General features: G+C 39.1%; 1 protein-coding gene across 2 annotated transcripts in view; it reads left to right on the top strand.

Annotated features, from left to right (window-relative positions):
- Nucleotides 1-26,633, top strand: part of NALCN (sodium leak channel, non-selective) — a 694,063-nt gene that overhangs the window by 371,952 nt on the left and 295,478 nt on the right. For both annotated transcript variants that reach the window (XM_089679951.1, XM_089679950.1), the window contains 3 exons: nt 6,621-6,752; nt 12,890-13,057; nt 15,862-16,053. In XM_089679951.1, coding sequence (XP_089536077.1) covers nt 6,621-6,752; nt 12,890-13,057; nt 15,862-16,053 — 492 coding nt within the window. The remainder of the gene's footprint in view (nt 1-6,620; nt 6,753-12,889; nt 13,058-15,861; nt 16,054-26,633) is intronic.

Here is a 26,633-nt window from a genome sequence, read left to right as displayed (position 1 = left end):
GCCACTCTCCTCGCCAGTACTTCTTCGCCTGGCTGCTGAAGAGGTGGATGTCTCCCCCCGTTCCTGACCGCCCTCTGTTAGCTCTTCCTCACTGTACAGTGGGGCTGAGCCCACAGCATGCGATACTTCGCTTGGTGAGGGAACACCAAAGGACAGGGGCAGGTCGAGGACACGTGATTTCAGTGGGCTTGCTCCCGGGCCATGCCAACTAACGGTTGTGTCTGACGTACCCACCGACCGTTGGCTGTAGGTGTCAGAGGTGACCTGGGAAGAGGAAGACGACCGAGTCAACCAATCGATGACGGCAGGGTTGTCGGTGGAGACACGACCGCTGGATGACACCGGGAGCACTGGCCTCTGGCTGCGACTAGTGCTGCCTCGACCCCTTCCTCTGCTGCCACGTCTGCTCGCTCCTGAAACATTGCCTCCTCTGCCACTCCTCTGCGTGTTGTCTGACATACTCTTTAATTCAATAAGCACTCCAAAAATAAAACCGGATTTAACTCTTTGAACGTACAATAGTGGTTGTGAAGCAGAAAGTCAGTTTATTTAGCACAATCGGTCAATTGCAGCTTGCCGTTGGCTGGAAACTGTACGTTTCTGTCACTGGAATGCACTAATCACCCAAAAAATATTACCGCCAGCCGGCGTGTAAATGGATTTAACTCTTTGAACGTACAATAGTGGTTGTGAAGCAGAAAGTCAGTTTATTTTGCACAATCGGCAAACTGCAGCACCAACTGTGCACGACAGCCACCAAAAAAAAAAAGGGTGTATGTCACTTTAAATTTTCGATTCTTTGATAGCTGTGGCCCTGAGTAACGATTCTGTGTCCCTGAGTAACAATTCTGTGTCCCTGAGTAACGATTCTGTGTCCCTGAGTAACGATTCTGTGTCCCTGAGTAACGATTCTGTGGCCCTAAAGTCTCTGTGGCCCTAACTCTGTCCCTTAATACAGACAGGTCTGTCTCTCTTGAATGACCGGAGGCTAATGGAGAATTCTAAGATGGCCGCGATTTATAGCTCCACCATTACACAGTGCTGGCTGGCTGCTGATTGGCTAATGCGATCACGTCATGATTCATGACTCATGAATGCATTATGGGTCAGCGCGCCTTGTCTGCGCGCCTTCCCAGAGATCCCCGCCCCATCTTCTCTGTCCATTTTCTCCTGTCGCCACACATGTCGCCGCCATTTTTGGGAAAATTCGATTCGTGCATCCGAAGTTTGCTAATCTTCGGATTCGTCGCGAATCGAATTTTTCCAAATCTTCGGAACGAATTCCACTTCGTCATGTTCGATTCGCTCATCTCTAAACACAATATACAGGGATTTGGGATATAAATTTTGACATGAGCACACACACCCACACAGGCTGAACTGGATGGACTGGTGTCTTTATTTAACCTTACTACCTTATGTTATGTAACTACATAGACATATGATATCATTAAGTCTATATTTTGGCCATCTTATCCATTAGTTAACCTCCCTAGTGGTCTGATTATGTCCATATTTCTGTGCTCAAAGCGGTACATTTTTTTGCATGGAATTATGTATTTTTTTTATTGTAGGCCTGTAATTTTTAGGAATAACTCACTGAAATCTGTACGAACAAGAGTCTAATATACATCCCGGGTAGGATAAAACTTGAAACACGAAATCATAAATTATAATTTAATAAATAATCATAAAAAATAATAATATAATAATAAATTTAATTCAATAATATAATCAAACCAAAAACACTGAAATTTGAAATATAGCGCCAAGTTCGCACATCACTGAGCAAAGTCGCAAAATCGTTTTCAGTGTCTGATGACAAATTTCCCCACAAATCATTACCACTCAATTCTGCAAGTAGTTCTAATTTACTATCGCTGTTCTCTAGCTGGTCTAAAACCGCTTTTGACCTAAAGGAAATTTTTTTGGACGCCATGGACGTTTTTCAGTTTCCAGGCAGAAAGAACAGTAAAAATGCAGGCAGGGCACAGGACAAAGCACTAGGGACAAAATGTATGTGAAATGGTTTGATACAGTAATGTTTTACTATGTGATTTTAGTGATTTTAGTGAATGTCACTTTTTGTCATTTTCAAATTTCCGTCCCCCGTATATCCTGACGCTCGCAGGGGACGGAACGCAGAAGACAGATGCCGGCATCCGCCGGATTACATTGCCGGGGACACTGCAGGAGGGACATCGCGGGAGCGCAGGACAAGGTATGTGATCAAGGGATCGTGGAGCAGTGCCGCATGGTAAGCCCAAGTGTAGCTCGGGGTTACCGCTTTTGGTACTGAAACTTTACCCCAAGCTACACTCGGGAATACCGCCAGGGAGGTTAAAAAATAAACAGCTATTTTTCTTTTCTCTGACCTTTTATTATCCAGACATATGACTGCATAGTATTCTTTTCTGGGATGTGGTCTGCCCATTGCATCACTCACAGGAGGAAACTCTGCAGTTCTACTATGACTAAGCAGCTGACAGTGTATGAGACAGATGTACAAAGACAAATGCATACATAGTTAACTGCTTCCCTGCCACCCTATAGCAGAACTACTGCGACAGGGTGGCAGGGCTGCGCAAAATCATGTGTGTGTATATACGTGATTTTACATTTCCAGGTAGGGGGCGCATGTACGCACTGCCCTACCTGCACCGCCATTGGCGGTTACAAATGTCAATCACCGGGTCCCGGCCAGAGATTCTCTGTCGGCACCCGGTGATCACCGAGGAATAGTTACAGGGGAGAGACCTGTGTCTAAACAGCACAGGTCTCTCTCCTGCCAGCAGTAACATGCTGCTGTGTACTTCTCTGCACAGTAGCATGTTTCCCTAGTAAATCACACACAGCACATACAGTAAAACACAGCACAGCACAGCACACAGTTAATCCTTTGATCGCCCCAGATGTTAACCACTTCCTGCTCATGTTATTAGTACAGTGCCATTGCTTTATATTAGCACTGATCAGTGTATTAGTGTCATTGGGATGTCAGTGGCAGTTAGTCAGTCCCCCCCCCCCCCCGTGTCAGAATGCCGTAGACCCGCTATTAGTCGTTGATCGATGCCATTACTAGTTTAAAAAAAAAATTACAGTATACATACTGCCATTTGTAGACGCTATAACTTTCATGTAAACCAATTAATTTACATGTATCGCAATTTTTTTTTTTAGCAAAAACATGTTAGAAATCAAATTTAGTCATAAATTTAGGCGAAAATGTATTCTGCTACGTTTTTTTTACTGATATGTTTTATAGCAAAAAGTCAAAATTATTGTTTTTTTTTTTCAAAATTCTTGGTCTTTTTTTGTTTATAGCACAAATATAAAAAACAGAGGCAATCAAATGCCACAAAAAAAAGCTCTTATTTGTGGGGGAAAAAAAGGACATAAATTGTCAATTAATGTAATGCAACGCGGTATCGCAAAAAATGGCCAGGTCAGGATGGGGGGTAAATCCTCTGAAGGGCAAGTGGTTATAGAAACATTTTAATAGGGTAACAGGCACTTTATCATCCCTTTTAGCCTTTAACCTCCCTGACGGTATTCTCGAGTGTAGCTCGGGGTAAAGTTTCAGTACCACAAGCGGTAACCTCGAGCTGCATTTGGGAATACCATGCGGCACTGTTCTGGGATCCCTCGATCTCTTACCTTGTCCTGCGCTCCCACAATGTCCCTCCTGCAGTTTCCCCGGCAATGTAATTCGGCGGATGCCGGCATCTGTCTTCTGGGTTCCGTCCCCTGCAACGTCGGGACGTACGGGGGACGGAACTGGCAGGAAATTTGAAAATGACAAAAAGTGACATTCACTAAAATCACATAGTAAAACATTACTGTATCAAACCATTTCACATGCATTTTGTCCCTACTGCTTTGTCCTGTGCCCTGCCTGCATTTTTACTGTTCTTTCTTCCTGGAAACTGAGAAACGTCCATGGTGTCCAAAAAGCTTTCCTTCAGGTCAAAAGCGGTTTTAGACCACCTAGAATACAGCGACAGTAAATCAGAACGACTTGCAGAATTGAGTGATAATGATTCGTAAGTCGCAAACGATTTTGCGACTTTGCTCAGTGATGTGCGAACTTGGCACTATATTTCAAATTTCAGTGTTTTTGGTTTGATTATATTATTGAATTAAATGTATTATTATTATTATATTCTTATTTTTTATGATTATTTATTAAATTATAATTTATGATTTCGTGTTTCAAGTTTTATCCTACCAGGGATGTTTACTAGACTCTTGTTCGGACAGATTTCAGTGAGTTATTCCTAAAAATTACAGGCCTACAATAAAAAAAATACATATTTCCATGCAAAAAAATGTACCGCTTTGAGCACAGAAATATGGACATAATCAGACCGCTAGGGAGGTTAATTTGAAAGATGAAAAGTTAGAATGCCAGGTTAAATGCTGCTCCTGTCATATAAAACATGCAGCTCTGGACACTCTAATTATTTTGTTTTTACTTTTTACATTTGTATTTTGTGGGGGGGGGGGCATTAAGTGTGATTGAGTGACAGAGAGGTTATTCAGTTAACATAGGCAGCATGGAAGGTGACTGGATCATAGTACAGAATTTCACAATCAGGCTACTAGACTGAATCTCTGTTATATCACTCAGAGTGGAGTTGGAAGTAGATGACAGGATCTTTTGCTCTTCAGCTTTTAATACAATGTATTCTCCGCAAAAGATGAGATTTTGTAGGAGTTTGACAAAAACATAAAATACTTTGTCTATACTGCTTTCTGTAGACTTAATGGCAGTGGTTGTTTTTATTACAAATAAAGATTTTTCTAACCAGTATCATCTTTTTGTTTTCAGTTTCAATAAATGTTAAGGGGGTAATTCACATGTATAAATGACCTACATTGCATTTTAGGGTACGGTTGGTGTTGCAAGAGGAGCCCATTTTTGTATACTATAGCATACTGTGGCATATATACTGAATAGCATATAGACTGATATCATGAAGGAGGCTTCCATGTTTGTGACCCTCCAGACATGGAGAGAGCAACCTGTTTTGAAATCCAATTCTGTAGGTACATCGATCAGAATTGGACAGTAAGGAAAAAACTCAGGACTTGAATTAAAAGACATTTTTGAGAATGCCCATGTCCAACCTGCCCACCAGTTGGTGCTTCACTTTTAGTGAGTACAGCACAAGTAATATCAATAGAACATGTTCTTGTAGGGTGTTGTGTTATGTGGAGCCCAATGTAAGCAGAGGTCAGATGACTTCTTAAATGGCTGTAAATATCCCGTCAGAAAGTTTTCCACTTCTACTATTTTTGTTACACTTACAAGCAGTTCCAAGGTTACCAGCACTTGGCAATGATGTTCTGCTTTCTTTGGGTCCTCAAAAGTTTTTCATCATGCATTGTGTCACATTGATTCATTATCCCTTCAGAAACCCATCGAAAAGGAATTGATTTCCCAGGATAGCTAAATAAAGCTGAGCAGACTATGTGCATAAAAATCATATATGATTTCATAGTTACACATAGCTGCAAAGCAGCCTGATAATTCATTAGTTCCTCAAAATGCCTTTACAGTTATTTTATCAAAGATGATCTTTACCCAAAGTTTGAAGGGGAAATAAAAAAGATGCACAGATGACATGCAAAATGAGGCATAAATATTACATGTTTATACTGATATTTTGACACAGTCGACCAAGTTTAATAGTTCTACATCAATTGCTTTCACTTAAAAATGCTCTTTGTGTGTGTGTGTGTGTGCATGTGTATCAATGGAAATTTTTTTTTTAATAGACTCACCACAGAATACTGCCCACCAAGTTCTTAATGCTTTAAAGCCAGGTAATTGAGACAATGAATAAATCAGAGAAAATATTTACCGTATCTTTTACTCAAACCCCATGTAATCACAATCATAGGTAAAGCTATCCTTTTTGCAGCAATTAATTTTTAAAGACAAAGGATGTCATTTATCCAGCTCTGTGAGAGTACAAAATAATTCATAAAAAATTTGAAATATGGCTATTAATGTTTTCTTGAGTTATATAGAATATTAGCAACATAAATTAACTGAGTACTGGTTTAGGCCACAGAGTTTTGCAATAGGAAGTAATAGAATCCAATGAAGCATACACTTAGCTATTAATGCCTATACTTCCACTAATTTATTGGTGGACATCTTTGTATGCATGTGGCTGAGGTTTTTGTGGAAGCAAGTATTGACCTTCTCATGTTGTAATTAGTACATTGCTCTTTAATGTCAAGTGTGATAGAGAATGCTTTGCCTTTGAGGAATTAAGAATGCTTTTACTCTGACGAAATGACAAATTCACTTTCCCACATACAGGATTTATTTAATTCTCTTTTCCATTAAACCTGTCTTTCTCTTTTAAACAAGAATGTTTAATGTACAGTTAAAAGCCACACTGATTGCAGTTTATGAGAATGTCATGTAGCATTTGTAAAATGACTGCAGATGGTGACATATTTAGAAAGAAATATCCATGATTCAAACCCTAATGAAATGGAGAAATTTCCAATGAATATCTTTACTGTGAAAACATAAAATGTTGATCTTGAACTGCAACTCTGAGTAATCTCTGTCTTGTGTTTTGTTTCTTGTCCATGAGCAGAAGATGATGAGATCATCCATTTTCCACATGTTCATACTAAGCATGGTTGCAGTGGATGTAATTGTAGCTGCAAGCAACTACTATAAAGGAGAGAACTTTAAAAGACAATATGATGAGTTCTATCTTGCAGAGGTGGGTATACAAATTGCCATTTCAAGTAGTTAGGTAGTCACTGCTCAACATGTTATAAATTATTCCCTGAAGATCTCAAAGGACATATTCCCAACGTGTTCAAATCCTTTTGTCTGACAATGAATAAAGGCTGTCAGCCAATAATCCGGAAGCTAGTTTCCTGAAAGAAAATGTCAGTGGTAATGAGCTGATGCTTGAGTGGAACCTCTGTAGGCAATCCATGATGGTTGCTAAGCTGCTTATTATCATCAAGAGTGCAACCGACAGGAACTTTTATATAACATTTTTCAAACCTTAAATGGCACATTGTGTTAAGAACATGGATATATTAAATATAATTAGAAGAAAACCTCATTTTATTTCCTGATTTCATTCGAAGATTTGTCACCACATAAGCGTTTCATGCATTTGCTTGCTTATTTAGACTTCAATGATTTTCTGCACAGAAGAAACTCAAATCTGCTCAAGATACCAAGTTCTGCTACATAACATAACTGTGCATCTGAGCTCCAGCTTAATCATTAGTCTGGCACAGTTGTAGTCTCCTCTACTATACTGAAACTGCTTACTCTAATTTCACTGCACAATATGAGCTTCTCACAGCGTGCATTAAAAGCTGAAGCAAGTCAGATAGAGCCCACCTCATTTCTTGGAGGCTGTGCAGAATCATCTAGCCTTCCCCTTTTGTTCATTTCTTTTGTTCATGGAACTCAGCATCACATGTGGCCCTTTCCCAGGGCAGTATGAATGCAATTGCAGCCTAGGAATGCCGACTCCTTCAGACTAAAATTCCCTACCAGGCATTTTGATATTTAATCTCTTCACGCCAGCCGAATGCAAATGTGCGACCTCCCGGCATCCGGACGTAGACGCCGTGTGGCCGCACATTTGTGTACTATTAAAAAAGAACATATATGCTGAGAGCACAGTCCCTGCGCGCTCCCAGCACACATGTTCGGTACTCACCAAAAGGTCCTGATCTCCTCTTTCGATCGGGACCTTTCCCGATCATGTGACCGCCATGACGGCGTGTCACTGCGGTCACATGACCCTAAACCCCGCCCCCCGGCTTCTGAAACCCTTAAAGGGCCAGGAGGTGACGGCGTGAAGGGATTGAATAACTTACCTTCATAAAACAACACACTGCATGCATCAGGACTGAGGGCTCTTGAGGAGAATACCAAGGCAGGGTGCTGTGATGTTTTCAAGAAGTTATCTATAGCACCCTGCTACCCTCCTCTCCTCAACAGCACAGAGACCTGGTGACAGGGTCACCTGGTCTAAAATCACATACAGTACATAATACAACTGGAAAGGTTTTAACTAAAAAATACATTAATATGATGAGAGGATATGTGAGCAAACAAAAAAGGCAAAATATAGGCAGATACTACTTCAGCTTTAATTGCAAATAGAAAAAGATATTTTACAATGAAAAAAAAAAGATCTTCTGTGTGTCATGAAATGTAAAGGTTAATGGCACAGTATTCATAGACACAGAATGAGGTGAGTGGGGATGATAACCCTATTTCTTTGTCTTTTCTCCACTGTCCTATGTATGTTGTGAATAGGTGGTCTAATGGATGAAACCTGAAAGATCTGCCTGGCTTTTTATATATCACATTCAAATCCTTATGCATTCTTTCCTGCTTGGTGTGTCACTGACCTAGAATAAGTGCATGTATATCAGGGGTTAGGACACTAAACATATACATGCTGCTTCTAGGTTATGAAGTTGCTGGGGTGGTTTTACTAAAGGAATTATGCTTGTTTACAATGGAAATTTAATTTTCCCTTTGCTTATTGAATAAGGTGAAATCGGCAGTCATCTAATTACGGTATGTGCCAGCAAAAATCCTGTTTTTACTAATTGTTCTTTCACCTGAAGCATGAACATTTAAAAGTACGGCAGCAATGGCAGCTGCCCGAATTGTTTTCTATGTAGTGCTACCCCCAGGAACCACTTGATAATTTGTGTTCTCTGATATGCGCCTTGACTCCCAAGAACAACTTGAGCTCCTTTGACACAACTGGTTGAATGAAAGTTACTGCAAGCACTTATAACAACATGTGTATAGATAACTTTAACTTGGATGTGAATTAGCACCAATAAATAGAAACACGATCGTTTAGTGGTAAATTATCTCAATGTGTTGGTATGGGTTAGAATAATCGATTGTGTGAGCATAAATGAACACACAGAAGGTAGGTTCAGACACAGTCTGATAGACAGTATAATTACTATGCCAAGGTAACTTAGAATAGAGCTCTGTACCACTAGACTGGGAATAATGCATGAATCAGCAAAATCAGCAAACCTTGTATGAAATGTTTATATGTAAACTTTGCATATACTCATTAACTGCTATGTGAATAATAATACTGTAACTAGTCTAGAATGCACTCTAAGAGGATGGCTAGGATATAGTGCAATGTTCCCTGAGAGGTGCCCCTTAACACAAGGTCAAGGTCTCTGTGTATCAGATGTAAAGGCACAATCTTTAGTTCTAATTATTTAGCTGGCTAGCATTGGGGCTCAGTTGTACAGTTGGCACACAGGAGAATAGTCCCAGTCAAGCCTGCAGGCAGCAGTAAGGCTACTAGATGACTGGTTAGTTCCTAAAGGGTTCAATCTCTCTAGCAGCAGATAGTAAATCCCCACAACAGCAGCAGCTGACCATCCAGTCACACACAGCGATTAGTCCACTCTCTGCTCTGCACCCAGGTGACTCTGACCGTTGGCCCCACCAAACTCAGCACTCCAGATCCCACTCAGGTCACCAATATGTAGCAGTGATGGTGCATACTGGACAGCGATGTACACTTTCCAGTCTCCCTCACAACAAGAGGAAGCTGTGTCTTGTACAGCTTGGGAAAATGCAGCTCTTTCACCTCCTCCTGACAATCTGTCTCTGGGAAATGCAGTTCAAAAGCTTTTGATCACAGTAGAGTCTTTCTCCTCTGTAGTTCAGTTTCCTCAATGCCATGTTGCCTGACTCAGTCTATTGAAGCCTTCCTACTCAGCAGCTCCCTCCTCATGCTGATATAGCTGTTAACCAGTTCAGCACCACAGGGCAGCATCTAAAGAGAGCAGCTGCAGTCAGTGTTTCTCTCACTCTCCATTTTTAGCCTAGCACCTGGCTACACCTATATGAGTTAATTTTAAGTACTAGAGCAAAGATTGTAAGTGTTAGGCTAAATTTAAAGGTTGAAGGTTAGAGAGGATTGTCGCTGTATTAGTGCACTTGTAATTAGTGCATCTATAAAAATTAAATATTATTTCCAAGAGTGTATTACATATTCAGTTGAGTTAGAATAAGGATTTCGAGAATGACTGTTGCCACAGCAAAATATCATATGCACTGCTGCGGGTGCCATATATTTATGCGGGCAATAAAAATGTGCTAAAGTACGTACCTATTCCCAATATATTTAATATCTAGTGCCAATACTTCAATGTTAAAAATAGTTGAAGCGGTTTTCAGGGACCAGAAATGCACTGTGTGACCGGTACTACAGAAAGACATGCAACAATAACAGGCTTTCCATGCAAATATGTTCCTTCGGGGAAAATATCCTTAAATTTTGCAAATTGTGATTTTCATCTTCTTGATATTCACATATTGACATTAGTCCTAAAATTCTACTTTTGTTATGGTAGGAAGGGTGTTATAAATATCTCTTAAGATAAAAAGAACCATCTTGGCTGCACAATCTTTAAAAATTGCTTTTTGACAGTCAGCGTATTATCTGAAGCAAGAGGCAGCCATAGATCTGCAGGGTAGCAGTAAAATCTGTATTTCTCGTTGAAGTAGGGAGGACTACTTAGAAAAGAGACAAGAGCACAGTAAGCAAAGACAAATTGCTGAAGAGTGTCAAGTGTTCCAACACCTCTTGACACGCTATAGGTTACTGTGGTGCTTAAAAGCAAGACAGTATAAGTCAAATAATTACATCCAAAGTAACATCTAATGTTTTACAGAATAATTCAGTGATGTGTGAAATAAGAAAGCTAGGTCATGCATAAAGGATTACTGTAGATTCACTCATACTATTAAACTACTGCTGTTGTCTACCTCCCCTTATCTTCTACCAAGTTTTGTTTATGCTAAAATATCATCATAATAAACATCATCAGTGTTCCAAGATAATATCCCTTGGGGCAACCAACAGCCAACAGGATTGCAAGCAGGAATAACAGCAGAGAAATGTGGTGGAAGGTGCCTCCTTCCACTCCTTTTAATTGAGTCCATCCTCATACTGTGCCTTGCAGAAAGGACCTGCATCCACAAAGATGTTTTTTTATTCTAATAATTAGAAAACAAAAGCCCATCTATGGTTTTACAAGTAGGCAAAGAGCTTGTTACTTGTCCTGAATTACTTATCCTAGATGACCTTGCAGCAAATTAATCATGTGGGTGTATGTGTCCATGCTTTTAGGGAGACTTTGGATATAACCAGAACTGCTTGAACTCCTTATGTCATTCTATGGCAGGACAGTACACGGCACTTGGCTCTACATACTGAATGATAGGATCCCTGGCCAAGCTGAGTGACTTTACACAGACAGCCAAGTCAGAGGATCATGGGCCAGAATAAATCTTACTTGGAGGCTACACAGCAGAGTATGGTTCACCAGCTGACCAAGGGCTATTCCAACATTATATGTTTAATTTTCTTAACTCTTAAGATTAATCAAAAGTTTTTAAGAAAATCATCACAAAGTACATTACTTACAGACAATGAGATGTATCCCCTGGCCTGGCCACAGTGGTAATCTTCTGTTGCCATGAGGGTTAATAGAGCTGAGGGATCTATCATATGCACCCATCAAGAGTGCCTACTATGCCCACTCTTTCTGCCCCCCTCCTCCATTTAAAGAAGCTATGCTATAGCTTCCATGAATGAAACATGGTCTATGAATGGAGGATGGGTGGATGAATGAAATTCTGTCTCTTCCATTCATAAAATTTATTTCATTCATGGAAGCTATAGTATAGCTTCTTTGAATAGAGGCAGATTGAAAAGGCGAACATAGTCAGCACTCTTGATGAATGCATATGATAGGTCCCACTGATTTGTATTAACACGGCATCAGAGATTATGGCCTAAAGGGAAGGAAAGGGGGATAAGAGGACTGAAGTTTTCAACTTAAACCTCAGCCAGTAACACAAGGGACAATTCTCATGATTTTGAGTAACACCCCTGTGCTGACTTTTTTTTTTAACTTTTCGACTAAACTTAAGCTGGCCATAGATTTGTTTTTTGTTTCAGGTACTTATATAGCACCATCAATTTATGCAGAGCTTTACATATGTGGACTGATATTCAGCTAATTCAGCAGGGACAGGCTGAATTTTGATCCATGTGTGGCCACACCCGCACGACAGACATCAATCAATTTCTGTCAAACAGGAATGTTAGAAACATTTTCTTGATCAGTGACTGCAGCAAATCAGACACTGATCAGTATATTCTGACAACTGAGTCCTGCTGCCAGAAAGAAATTTTCCAGTAAGTGGCAGAAATCCTCCACTAACCTTGCTGGTTTGAATAGAGGAATCTGTTTGTTTATTTTTGCTAAGCACACTCAAAAACAAAAAAAAAACCATCTATGGCCAGCTTTGGGCTTTAAAGACTAATACACAAGTTAATATTTTGAGACATATCTTTTATCATTAAATTAGACTTGCTCTTTTTACAGGGAGTAAATTGGGCAAGTTGCAATAGGATATGCTGTTAAATTTAGCTACCCTGTCCTATAAAAATGCTCAGTTAACCGTGGATGCTAAATTTTGAATTTTGTCTGTCTGACCTTTGCTGAAAATGATTTCACATTGTACTTTACAATGATTTGTTTGCCAATTTACTGTTATGCCTTGGATTTTTTCCAAAAAATACTCTTTTCAAAGGGAATACCAACTTACAGGCCCTTGTTCAAATAACTTTTTCCCTAGTAAGTAGCCCTGTTATTACCTAATTATTTGAGTGACTTTACAAGAAAGTCACCACTGTATGAAAATTAACTGAGAATGTTACAGTCAAAGCCCCAAGTGTAGAACTCTAATCTGAGTTAAAACTTGTGTATGAGCTGTGATAATGCTAAGTGGTCATTTTTGTATTTTTACTCTTCACAGGTAGCGTTTACTGTACTATTTGACTTGGAAGCTCTATTAAAAATATGGTGTTTAGGCTTCACAGGCTACATTAGCTCCTCCCTTCATAAATTTGAACTGCTGCTAGTGGTTGGGACAACTCTTCACATTTATCCTGTGCTTTACCACTCACAATTCACTTACTTTCAGGTAAGTCTTCTATATGGCTTTCAAGGTCTATTTCATAAATAAACTTAAAGAAATGCTGGATTGTTCTGTTTGGTCATTAGTAAAATGTTGTTTACTTGTTACTACAATGCAGGTTAATTCAGTTGGTGCTTTTATAATTCAGTATGCAGTGGAATTTACGTAAGATAAGGCCATGCTAAAAGTTGAATTTGGTATCAGAGAAAACATATTCAAGTTCCCCTCTTTCCCGTTCTTTCTTCATCCTTACAACCACACCTCCCCTCTCACCTTTTTCCTTCCAAATAACCTCATGACTCTGTGCAAACACACCTATTTGGTAAAATGATGACTTGTTTACACTTTACTTTGGTTTATTGTAAACAATAGACAGAAGGCCTAGTAAAAGTTACCTAGTGTTGTGGTTTTCAATATCTGTACATTTGATGGGACCATACCAAATTATCCCTGTTACATTTACAATTGGACCAACTGTGCTGTGTCAAACAATTGAACCCTATTGTATTTAAGTTCTAGCAGGGAGTGATCTGATATTGTTTTTGACAAGTAAGCTACATGACGGAGCCTGAGAAACAACTCTAAAAATCATATACAGTCTGGACAATGTATTATGAGAGTCAAATTGGCACAAAAACCCTTAGTTTCAATGCCCTAAATATACTACATTATATTCTTGGGACCAATCATGTATGGTTGAGGGATAAACATGTGCACACCTAAATTTGTCCGGGTGGGACTCCAAAGCTATACTAAAGTTACCTGCTAAAATAAATGTATATTACCAAAAGTAAAGTTTTGTCCCGTATTGCAAGGGATACCAAATGCAGGTATCCAGCAAGGATGACCAGATCAATGGGATACACCTCAAGGAATCAGGAACCAGGCTGAATAATGTTAAACAAACATATCATAAATATCACTCTTCCAACACCAGTAAGCCATTAACAATAAAAAAGTGACAAAATAAACATGATAGTGCAGCAACCCAGTATCACAACCTAGCTATGTACAAAATGGAGAAAGTACACATGAGCAAGGCAGGGTCAGAACTGAGACAGGAAACGAGAGCAGAGCAGAATACAGAGTAGTGGATGCAGGAAGCAGGGTACTGGGAGCAGGTCACAGTAACAAGGCACAGAATCAGGCACAGGAACAAAGCACAGGGCAAGACACAGGATCAGGCAGGGACATGGCTCACAAGAAGAACACTAAAGCACTGAAATTCAATCAAGGTGGTAGTTAAATACCTTCAAGCAACCAACATCATGTGCATCCTTATTAATGGGCTAAGTTGGCTGCTATACCCGCTGGTGGCCACCAGAACTGCACCCTTTGGATCCAGGAACAGCAATGCCACCAGAAGGTCCTGACATGAGTCTTGACACTTATACTGAAATATCAAAATAACATGGCAGCCACAAGGGCATGTCCCCACCTCCCATACATTTCATGCAATGTTTTACAAATTAGGATTGGGACACCTCTGGCAAACCAGGAAAACGTTGTATGAAAGGCACATGCTCTTAAGAATATTTTAGATGTCATCACCTTTAATCCAACTAAGTTAGTCTCCTCACCAAGAAGTATTATATGGGGTTTAAAATAGCTGTAAAAGGAATGAGAATGCATCAAGGTAAAAAACCTTACAATAGCAGTGCCCCCTAGCCCCCCTTAAACACTTACCGAGTCCTGTATCATGCCAGTTCTACTTTCCCCTCTTCTTTCCCTCACAAGCTTCTCTGACAGTAGCTGGAACCATTGGCGGGGGGTGGGGAAGAGCTGGCTTGTGTGTGTCTATGGACACACACAGCCTGACTCTGGAGACAGCCCGCACGTCTGTCCCCACAACAAGTGGCTTGCTATGGGGAAATAATAAATAAAAGGCTTTACAACCACTTTAATCCTTTTCTATATAATCAAAAACCAATCATATCCTATTTTTTTATTTAAGTTCCCTGACATTCCAGGTTAAATGTTTAAAGTGGTTCTAAAGTCCAAATTTTTTTTAACCTTCATGCATACCCTGCGCTAAGGTAAAAAAAAACATACCACTACTTGTTGCGCCCCCCTGCCAAAACACCTGACTCCTTCATCAGTGCTATCTCATCTACAGTCTCGCTGCTCCCTCTTCCTGGTCTCACAGGATACTTGGAAGAAGCGGGAGCCATTGGCTCCTGCTGCTGTCATTCAAATACAAGGATTCACCCATAGCACTCACCTATAATATCGCACAGCACAACCAATCCAAGCAATGCAGTAACATTGATAGAACACTTTTTCTAGGGATCTTAGTGACATTTTCAATGTATGGTAATATGCAATGACTTTTGACAGCCAATGATAACTTGGCTTCCATCAGCTTGTTGCCATGGATTACTATAAATGATTTTGTAATATGTTATTACAGGGGCTTTCTATTGTAATTATTATAATGGTAAAAAACTCAACTAAAGACTCATCCGGGATTGGCAGGGATTGTACTGTACAACCACCACAGATAAGCTGTTCTCTGTGCCTAAGAGTTAAGATTTAAGGCTTTTTGCACATTTAAAGCTGCTCAAGTTATTTTACAGTGCAGCTCATCTCGGTTCCCTGAAACCTATTAAAAGTGGAAGGTTTCCAAGGCATGGTTTTGTTCTGAAAAAAAAGACCAGCAGGGTAGACAATTTTAATAATCTTGAGGATTTTTTACTATATTTGACAACTTATAAAAATCCTTTAGCCTTAGGTAACAGACATGTTAGAAATATTTGCTTTCAACATTTTAGCAAGTATAAAACATAACAAATTATTGTATCTTCTTGCAGGTTCTGAGAGTAGTTCGACTGATCAAGATATCACCTGCCCTGGAAGACTTTGTATATAAAATATTTGGTCCTGGTAAAAAGCTTGGAAGTCTGGTGGTTTTTACTGCTAGCCTTTTAATTGTCATGTCAGCAATCAGTCTGCAGATGTTCTGCTTTGTGGAAGAGCTGGACCGCTTCACCACATTTCCTCGGGTATGTGGCAGACAACCTTTTTACTTAAGCAAATCCATCATTATGCAAAAACAATTTATCATATATTTCATAAAGCTAGTAATAAGAAATATTTGAATTAATATATTTTATTTAAATAATTCAGCAATGCAGAGTACAAACAGTAGTATCAATGTTGTATTAAAGCCAGAATGAATGACATATTTGTTTTTGTTATGTGACCATAATGGGATAATTTTACTTATACCAGTTACTATATATTATTAACTTTCAGATAATTCCTTTATACAAGTTACTATATTTTATTAACTTTCATTTATTTATAAAATACAAAAATATGTACTTGGCTCACTCAGCCATTTGTCACACAAGTATTTGGTTTACTGTTATGAATAAATAGGATTTTTCCCTTTAGTAAAACGCCAATGTTTTCAGTAGTAGATCATAAGTCTTGTGTCTTTGCTCCATACCCCTCCCCCCTTCACTTTTTTCCTTTAAATTTAACCATCATTCCTCATCATCCTTGGTAACTATGGAAAAAGGAATGCAAAGAATAAAAAAAAAGACTTAAATGTTATTTCCTTAATATGTCCTCTAGTCCGGTAATCAAAATGAAATAAATGTGAGTGAAGAAATACTACTGATAATACTGTAAATATATAGCATAAAACACTGATCATTTTTTGTATTAAGACTCACATCTCAGTTTACTGTTGCTGAGGAGAAGAAGAGGGTGCTTCCTAGCAGAGTTAAATGGCAAGTTCACCTTTTGGGGAAAAAAAAAATAATAAATGCACATTTTTTGGCAGATAAAAAAAAGTGCATGCATTTTTTTTTCTGTGCTGTAGACACTGCAGACTATGGTTTCAATGACAGGCTCTTGCAGACTCTCAGGATAGTGAGACTCCTGCGGGCAGGTACTTGAGAGCAAGAAGAATCAATGAACTATGAAGATGCTCACCAGTGCTCTCGTAGTTTATTGAGAACTACAAGCGGCCAGCAGCAATGGCTTAAAGTACTTATAGTCTATTCACTCACAGGAAACTGTGAATGAATGATGCGGCTGTCTGGGTGGAACACCGCATTGTGACAGCGGGTGCCGTGAGAAGATCCCCCACCAGGGGCAGACTGACCATTTGGAAACTCGGGCACTGCCCGAGGGCCCGGGGTCAGTAGGGGGCCCCATGAGATGCCCCCTGGTACCTTTTTCATAGGCTTTTTTGAGTTTGGGCAAGGACACAGGGACCCCATGAACCCCTATTGCCCGGGGGCCCCATGAGTTGTCAGTCCGCCCCTGTCCTCCACCCACTGTCAGAGGGAAGGATGAGAAGGGGAGGATGCTGAACATGTTACATGATACACCCTAAATACGATTGCAACATGTAACATGTTCAGAAGGGTGAACTTTAAAATCCAATCTTGGACTGCTCATTTCCTGACAATGTCACTCACTTAAATAGTAAATTAAGAAATTGCTCTTATTTCTTTTCATATATTTATAAAAAATGGCTTATTATCTGAATCCTGTAGATTAAACAGATGGCTTTTATTGTCTGCGACACGTACATGGCCAAATCATCCATACTGACTTGTTCAGTGAAAATTTCTGCATGATATAAACACTTGGGATGTGTTTTATATGTCAGGGTAACATCGCCTACCATTCATCAACTGTTATTTTCAGTTTGATTGAGTTGTTTCGCCACAAATCATATAGGATGTTGGAAGCATTGCCCTTGATCCCTGCATGTCTGCATGTAATATTTTGTTGATGAAACAGGCAGCTCTTCCTCTAAAGGGCATTGTTGTTATATAATCAAAATAAGGTGTCACCCCCCAGCAAATTGCACATTTGTGCTAAGCAAACTGATGTAATGATTTGTGAAAGTCCAGGTTTACAGGAACATTGTCAGCTTTGATCATGCTGTTAGTAAACTGTTTAAAATAAATGTAGACAAGTTTAGCCTGGATCTGTCAGAGGCTTTCTTGTTTATTCTTAAGTCCCTGCAGTAAAAAAGAAAGAAAAAAAAAGAACAAATACAAGTGCAAAAGGTGTTGCTTGTTTTTGTGAGAGTTGTTTATTATTAGTTGTTATTATCATGTTAGTGTTATATATTGGTTTATGTTGTATTGTTTTATTTAAAAAATATATATTGTAAATCGCTTGAGGGTTGGTACACACCAGATGCAGTTCAGTGTATTTTTATTCTGCATTAAAAAATACATGGACAGTGTTTAACATGGATTCCAGTGTCCCTAGTTCACACCAATGCAGTGTGTTCTAGTGCAGTCAACAAAAGTGGAACCTGTTGCAATTTTTTCTGTATGAAATGCATCTGGATCGCGGCAAAATGCATTAGAAATGCACTGGAACACAAATATCCTCAATTGTGATCAGTATAAAAAGAGAAAAAAAATACATCAGAATGCATCAAAAAAATGCATGCAGAAATGAATCTAGAACTCAGAAATTGTGGTGTGCTCCAGCCCTGACAGTGGTTTTCTACTGTAATCTCAAAATAACCCCCCACGGGATACCATTCAGTTAAAGTGGGCCTTTAACCTTAAACTGATGTTTATTTGACATTTTAAACTGAGGAAATTTAGATGGTCACTATATATATATATTTAGAGAGAGAGAGAGAGAGAGGCCATCTACATTTCCTCTGTTTAAAATGTGTGGTTCACGCATACATGCATGGGCAAATGTGAGAAAAAAAAGATGCTTTTAGGAAAAAAGGCATCATCTTTCACATGTGCCTAGGGCAGCATAGTGGAATGTAACAAAAATGGAAATGTAAGTGCCACACCACTGATAAAAGGTTCATATGTGACTTCATTTAAGAAAAAAGTCAGGGGGACAATCCAAAAAGTTTCCATTGCATTGCAGATCAAAAATGCCCCTTTCATTAGAGCTAGAAAAAGCATGAAGACATTTCCATATAACTATCATAAATAAAAACAAATACCCAATAACTAATAGTATTGGATGCATAAAGATTAAGATCAAGTAATATTGACTGGATAAGCAATATACAAGAACCTCTGCTTAATGTGAGAATCTGAATAATAAAATACATAAAACATACAATGTACCATACTATTATTCAGATTCTCACATTTTTCTGTGGTTCTTGTATATCTATTAGCTATTCAATGTTACCTAACATTACTGTTTATACATCCAATACTACTGGCTATTATGTGTTTGATTTTAACTATGACCCAGATGAGGGGATATTGTACTGATTTTGTATTGGTATGGAGATGTCTTTATTGTTTTTATAACTCAGAAGAAGGGGGTGTTTTTGTACCTCCAAATTAATTCAATACTCTGGATTGTCCCCCTAACTTTTATTGGAATAATAGCCAGTGTACACCTGAATCGCACAGGAATGTGGTCTGCAGTCTTGTGCAGTTCAATGCAGTATTTTTTTCAGCCCGTTCATTTGAATAGGCTGAAATTGCAATGAATCAAGCCAAAAGTAGTGTATGCACTACTTTGAAAAATGTACTACAACCAGATCTTCTTTCCCTTTTCTTGTTTTCTTTTCCTCTTCTTCTCCCGCAGGAACAATTTACGGTTTGTTCTTATATACTCCTTTGTTTGATCCTTTGCTCAGTGAATTTTATACACACATATCTCCCTCACCAACCCCTGATCTTGTGTTATAGGCATATAGTTTTTCTTCTGTTATCCACATTGTTTCATTGTTATGACATGATCAATGTACCTTCTGACATACCAACAGTTTTACTGTTTTATGCATGACCGCATTTGACTTGTCAGTCATTGATTCCATACTTCCACCTGTATACATGACTGTGGTTGCAATTGTATCTTCTAAAAACAAAAAATTTCCAATAAAAATCTATTGAAAGGAAAAATGTGCCGCAGTACCATGCAATCCCATGCAGGAAAACATACTGCGTTTGGGGGTGTCGTTAGGAATAAACCCAGTGCATTTTGAATGCGATGTGGGAAATGCGGACAGAACCCAGGTTCCCAGCACTGCATTCTGTTGTAAACTGGCCCTAAGGTTGCATCTGGACCTTTTAGCAGTGGTGTGGTGCTTAAATTTTCATTATTGTTAAATTACACTACAAACCGAGGAGACCGTGGAGATCCTCCACATGGGTTGTAGAAGGCGACTGCCCAGGATCCAGATTATTTACATCCTTCTCAATACTTAATATACAAATAAGATAACACTATGGGTTCTGTATTATTTTTCCACTTTTCTGGACTAGGGCAGCACAATGTCTGCATTGAGTTTTGCATGTGTCTGCAAATAGATTCTGAAGACAAAGTAATAGAACAAAGAAAATGATACACACCAATTCAGTGTAAATAAAGTCAACAACTGTATACACATAGATATGTCTGTACAAATAATCCTGAATACACCATTATACCTACAGTACTATTCTGGGCAATCCATGGATGTGACATATGTAAGAGCATCTATGTGTCTGGAGTGGCCTGATACATAGTGATACAATATAACGCATATCTGGAGCCAAACATTTTTGTTTTGGACAGAGCAGGAAAGGAAATTTGATATTGGTACCTCAATTTCCCTTCACTTCTGGTCTAAGAGACAGTATAAAAAGTGAGAGAATACCTTTCCAAAGTGAGGAGAAAGCCCTCCTTGGATAGATGTCTCTGTGACAGGTGTCCCCAGGGCCAGTGCCAGCATAAGGCAACTTAGGCAGCTGCCTTAAGGTGCCAGAATGGGGGGGGCAGTAATATTTGAATTCTCAGCCACCTACTGGGGATTCAGTTTAAAATTCCTGTCTTTGGTTCCCTAACTCTGCTTGTGCCCTCTCTCTCACCAGGCAGAACATGCACAGATGTTGTTTTGTTAATTGTGCAAACACAGCCTCCTTAGTAAGGGCGAGGTCATTACTAAGATCAGGGCCAGCAATAGTTTCAGAGGGGCTTTGGGAGGTGGCAAAATGCACCTTCAACTGTGTAGACACAAATGCTTGCACCAGCCCTGGGTGTTCCCATTGCAGTTTGTAAAATTTTGGATCTCCCTTCACTTTATGACCCAGTGACAGGGGTCACCTGAGACAGATTTATTATAATTAGGCGGCTTCTTTCATAAATTTCTCTTCTGCTAAATTAGCACTGCAAAAGAAAAAAATCTTCCTCAGACCACTTCTTGATTGTATTTCTGCTTTTAGCAAAAGGTGATTGTAGCCATATTAGTGCATTTGCAACAGAAACAATTGAGTACTGTCTGTGATACTTTTTTTATTTGCACTAACATACAATTTTGAGGACAAGCTTTCGGTGTATGTCCCCTTCTTCAAGGTCCAAGCAGTACTATACAAATCACAAAGTTTTAGCAGAATGTTAGAAGAGATGAAAAAAAAAGAGGCTAGAGATAAGACACAGCAAAAGCAGAGGGGGGAGGGAGACTACACTCACATCACAGAGGGAGTCAAGCTTGAGCTGATAGTCATAAAACTGTTGGATAATGATTGAGGAATCCCATGTCCAAATTAAGGCCGTTATCTCTTGTGTCAAATAGAATTATCATTCTTAGTTCAAAAGTCTTTCTTTCCTGAATGGATTTGAAATTTCCTTTAAGAACTAAAATATTGAGGTCTCCCATTGTGTGGCCTGGTTGTGCGAAATGGTGTCCCACAGGTGTGCAGAAGTCATCTTCTTTATGTTCCTTGATGGTATGTCTGTGCAAATTCATCCTTGTTTGCAACTTCTGTCCTGTTTCGCCAACATGAGATCCTTTGCTGCATTTTCTGCACTGGATAGGGTACACAACATTACTGGAGGTACAGCTGTATGATCGGGAAATATTGAAGATCCCTTTTGAGTGTCTGACACTTTTTGATGGATTGATTTGGTTGCAGTTTGCAGCGTTTTCTATTGCAGGGTTTGCTTCCATTATTTGTGACATCTTGATCAGAAGGATGTTTTCTACTGAATAGTTTATTTCAGACCTGTTGCTGCCCAGGATAGGGTTACAGACACAGGACTTATAAATACACCTAAAACCTGTTGCATAGAATCTGCTTACAGGCAGTTAGGTTTGTGCCTACAATTGATGTGAATTTGCTTGATAAATGTCCCTGAATATGTCCCAGCACTACAGAGTAGTAATAAAAGGCTTGTTTTCATATTGGTGTTGAAGGTTACTGATGTAAAATATTTCTGTAATGTTTGTGTTTTAGAATTGTGTAGAAGCATTCTACCTAGACCAACACAATGATACCAATCAGCCTCTAAGCTCAGCTTGTTCAGTTAACCACTTGCTTCCCAGAGGATTTACCCCCCCTTCCTGACCAGGCCATTTTTTGCGATACCGCGCTGCGCTACTTTAACTGACAATTGCGTGGTCATGCAATGCTGCACCCAAATTAAATTTATGTCCTTTTTTCCCACAAATGGAGCTTTCTTTTGGTGGTATTTAATCACCTATTCGGTTTTTATTTTTTGTGCTACAAACCAAAAAAATAAAATTTTGAAAAAAAACTCCAATATTTTTGACTTTTTGATATAAAACATATCCAGTAAAAATATGTTACAAAATCAAATTTCATCATAAATGTAGGCCAAATGTATTCTGCTACATGTCTTTGCTAAAAAAAAATCCCAATACGTGTAAATTAATTGGTTTACGTGAATATTATAGCATCTATATATACTGGAATTTTTTTTTTATACTAGTTATGGTGGCGATCAGCTACTTATAGCGGGACTGTAGCAGGCATTCTGATACTGGGGGGGAACTAACTAACTGCCACTGACATCCCAATGACACTAATACAGTGATCAGTGCTAATAAAAAGCACTGACACTGTACTAATGACACTAGGCAGGAAGCGGTTAACATCTGGGGCAAGGGTTGACCATGTCCTGTGTTGTATTTACTATGTGGCCTGTGTGTGTTTTACTGTGTAAGCACGCTGCTTTGTATTGCACTGCTGTGCAGAGCAATACAAAGCAGAATCCTGGTTCTGACAGGGGAGAGATCTGTATTGTTTACATACAGACCTCTCCCCTGTCAGTGTTCCTTGGCGATCACCAGGTGCCGGCGGGGAATATCCAGCCGGGACCCAGTGATCGCCCGCTGTAGTCGCCAATGGTGGTGTAGGTAGGGTGGCACACGGGCATGCCCCCTACCTGGAAATGCAACATCACATATATATACCTGATTTTGCGTAGCCCTGCCACCCTGTAGCAGTAGTTCTGCCATAGGGTGGTTGGGAAGGGATTAATCTTTTGGCAATAAAACGTGAATGCTGATTGCTTTCTATACAAAAGTGAGCCTGATTTTGCACTCTCCAGCTTTAGTAAATAAACCCTAATATCTATTTTTAATGAAACATGGGATCATAGGGGTTGATGTAAAAACAGACAAACAAGCTGTTAAAATTGTGAGACATTTTTCACTTTACATGGGAAATGTCTTTTAGTTTAGTGAATGAGATGAAGCTCTGCTGCCTTCCATGTTCCAATCATGTGCAAGCAAAAATAGTTTGTCCTTGTACGTGATTGTTTTTTTTTTTTGCTAAATTTTCTCTAAGCTAAGGGGAACGTTCCCTTACAGAGCAAACAGCCTATTCGCCTTTATAAAATCAGCTCCATTGTGTAGATGGCTTAAATACAAAGTGAAAATCTGAAGCAAAAAAGTGGTCAACTTGTAACCTGTATATTTGATTAACATGCACACTGTGCTACTTATTGGGTTTTTAAAGTATAATTAAAGGCAATTTTTTTTCCTAGTTTTGGACAGAGTGGAGAGACATTTATTGCTGTCTATGGCCCCATTAGGGAGATTCACATTCTCTATGTGTCCTGTTTACCATTTTCATTGAAAGTGAAAGTAAAAGAAAATCCTAAATTTTGGGTTGACATCAGAACACGAATAAAAGTTAAATATTCCAATGGAGACACTGGTTCTGGTAACCCTGGTGACACCCTGGGATTCTTCAGCTTTGGAGGGATTTTATCTTACCTCCTGTTTTGGCTATGGGACAGGAAATGAATGGAATTCCCCCAATGGGACACAGATGGTTAAAAAAAAAAAAGCTGATGGAGGTTTTAACCCGTAACTCCATAACTTTATTCAAAATGAAAAAAAAAGTTTTAGCTTTAGTTACACTTCAAATGCGCTATGTAATAGGTAGTCGCCAGGGTTGTGCTTGTATTGCTAAAAGATGATAATGCACGAAGATTGTTTAAAAAGAAAGTCACATTCCCACCCAAATGTGCACTATTTATTCCATGTTGTGGTTGTATGAGTGGCATGCATACTACAGTACTGGAACCGTCTCCTGTGGTTGTTGTAACGGTCTGTTGACAAATCAAGGATATGCACAATATATCCAATTGATATATACCATTTATGGTACATATACCAATGTACCGGTAAGTATTAAAAATAATTTGGAAATGTTACATTTACAGCTTGGAATTACAGTGGTAAAAAAACCAAATGCTCAAAAACCAGGACATATGAGAGCCCAAGGCCTGTGCGGTGTAAATTTTGACCTGTGTGCATGTGAATGTATGACAAATATCTTCTTTTGTCAATTCTTGTTTGGAAAATGAATATTAGATGATTTATCTGAGCATCACAGCTCAATGCCATCAGCTATTTAGCTGTAGATACAGCACAGAGTATTTGATGTTTACTGTGAGCATGCAGGATGACAATGTAGAAAATGCAAATAGGTCAGGCTGTGTATGTATTGTATTTAATTATATTTCCTTTAAACATACATGCTTATTTTATCATATTTGTACCTTGCAAATGTGAGCTTATGTTTGACAAGCCTCATTCAGGATCTTTAATACGTATATCAGAAAAACTCAGTGTTAACACTATCAGATCAGTGATAACAGAATCACCTGCAAACTAATATGATACATTGGCTGGAGTTACACAAAGTGAATTAATTATATATTCTACATTGGTTTTGGAACAAACACACACTTGGGGTCTAATTCAGCTACCAAGTTGGCCTTTGCAGGTGTGTTGCAGTGCTTTAAAAATGAAATTAAACCGATCAATTTAATTGTATCCCAAAACAGTTGCATTCAAGGCATGCAGTGAATGACAACCGTCACATTGGCTTGTGCTAAACTGTCAAGCCTTCAAATGGCGGGTGTCGTAACTGATCACATGTGAAGCACCATGGCAATATGGCAGCTTCTTTGGCTGCAAAGGATAGGAGGGTTTAGATCCACTTTAACTACTTGCTTACTGGGCACTTTCACCACCTTCCTGCCCAGGCCAATTTTCTGCTTTCAGTGCTGTAGCACTTTGAATGACTATTGTATGGTCATGCAGCACTGTACCCATATGAAATTTATATAATTTTTTGAGACATATAGAGCTTTCTTTTAGTAGTATTTATTTACCACTGGGTTTTTTATTTTTTGCTAAATAAACAAAAAAACACATTTTTGAAAAAAAAAAACGCTGGAGGCGTGGTTCTGGAGGACGTCATATGACGCCCTCCCAGAACTACACAACTGCGCTGTAATCGTCATTCAGCTACAACATGGTCGTCAAGTGGTTAAGAAGAAATGGGACTGTCTCCAGGTAACTACCCTTTTCGGATGCAGTAGTGTGGCTTTGGATGTGTTTCCAAATGTATGCAACAAAAAACTCAGTTTTGTTTTTTTGGGTTGACTAGCTTCGAAATTTTCTGGGAAACTTTTTGGTGGTTTGCATGCTAATTATATTTTAGAAAAATAGATTAAAAACCTGTTTCTTCTTATGGTTATAAGGTCTATGGAGGGAAACAATATGGTCTTTTGATTAAGCACATTGCGAAACACATCAAGGTGTTCTATGACCACTACTGATGCATGCTATAAAATGTTACTAAACCCACATAAGTCTGTATATGCAGTAAAGCATGCTTGTTATACTCACTGTGAAACCTAAGGGGTTAATCCTCTGCATTGTCTAAAAAAGCTTCTTGATCCTGTTTTCTCTGATACTCCCCTTCTTCTGATGTCCCCAATCCATCTGCTGAGCTCTAGGAGTCAATCTACACATGCTCAGTCAAGTGTGTATTGCTAGAGATTTGCTTTTTTCTTTGGGAGCGTGCATGTGATCAGCACAGTGCCAATCAGCCCTGTCCAGACAGAGGCTCAGGGGTTATGCAGTCTCATAGGACAATCAGGGGAGAATGAAAACTCCTCCTACAACCTTTAACCAGTGCTCAGCTGGACACTGATAGAAGTCACAAGATTGCTATATACTGCTGATGAGAAAAGGTGTTTAGCAGTTTATATTTACTACAGTATTTGCATTTCCATGTTCTGTGTACTGTGAGAAACCAGATAGAGTGAATGCAGGGTCCGGGGTTTAGTAACACTTTAATCTTCAATAAACCACTGAGATGTCATTACATAAACCAGGGGTACGAAACATTTTGAAGAGTGAGGGCCACTCAAGTGACCACAATGAAATGAAATGGTTCCAAATTTTGATTTTTTTTTTAAATATTTTGAATAGCATATTAAACAATAATTTTCCTCCCACAGCTGATGGGAGGGAGAGGAGGAGAAGCTGGCTTTCAGTGGTTACAGGAGGAAATTGTAAATAATTGGT

The sequence above is a fragment of the Staurois parvus genome, unplaced genomic scaffold (genome assembly GCF_062004578.1).
Source record: "Staurois parvus isolate SC_StPar_1 unplaced genomic scaffold, SC_StPar_1.0 ptg000233l, whole genome shotgun sequence".
Taxonomy (NCBI): Eukaryota; Metazoa; Chordata; class Amphibia; order Anura; family Ranidae; genus Staurois; species Staurois parvus.
The sequence above is the reverse complement of the archived record's forward strand: the minus strand, read 5'-3'. Positions and strand labels throughout refer to the sequence as shown.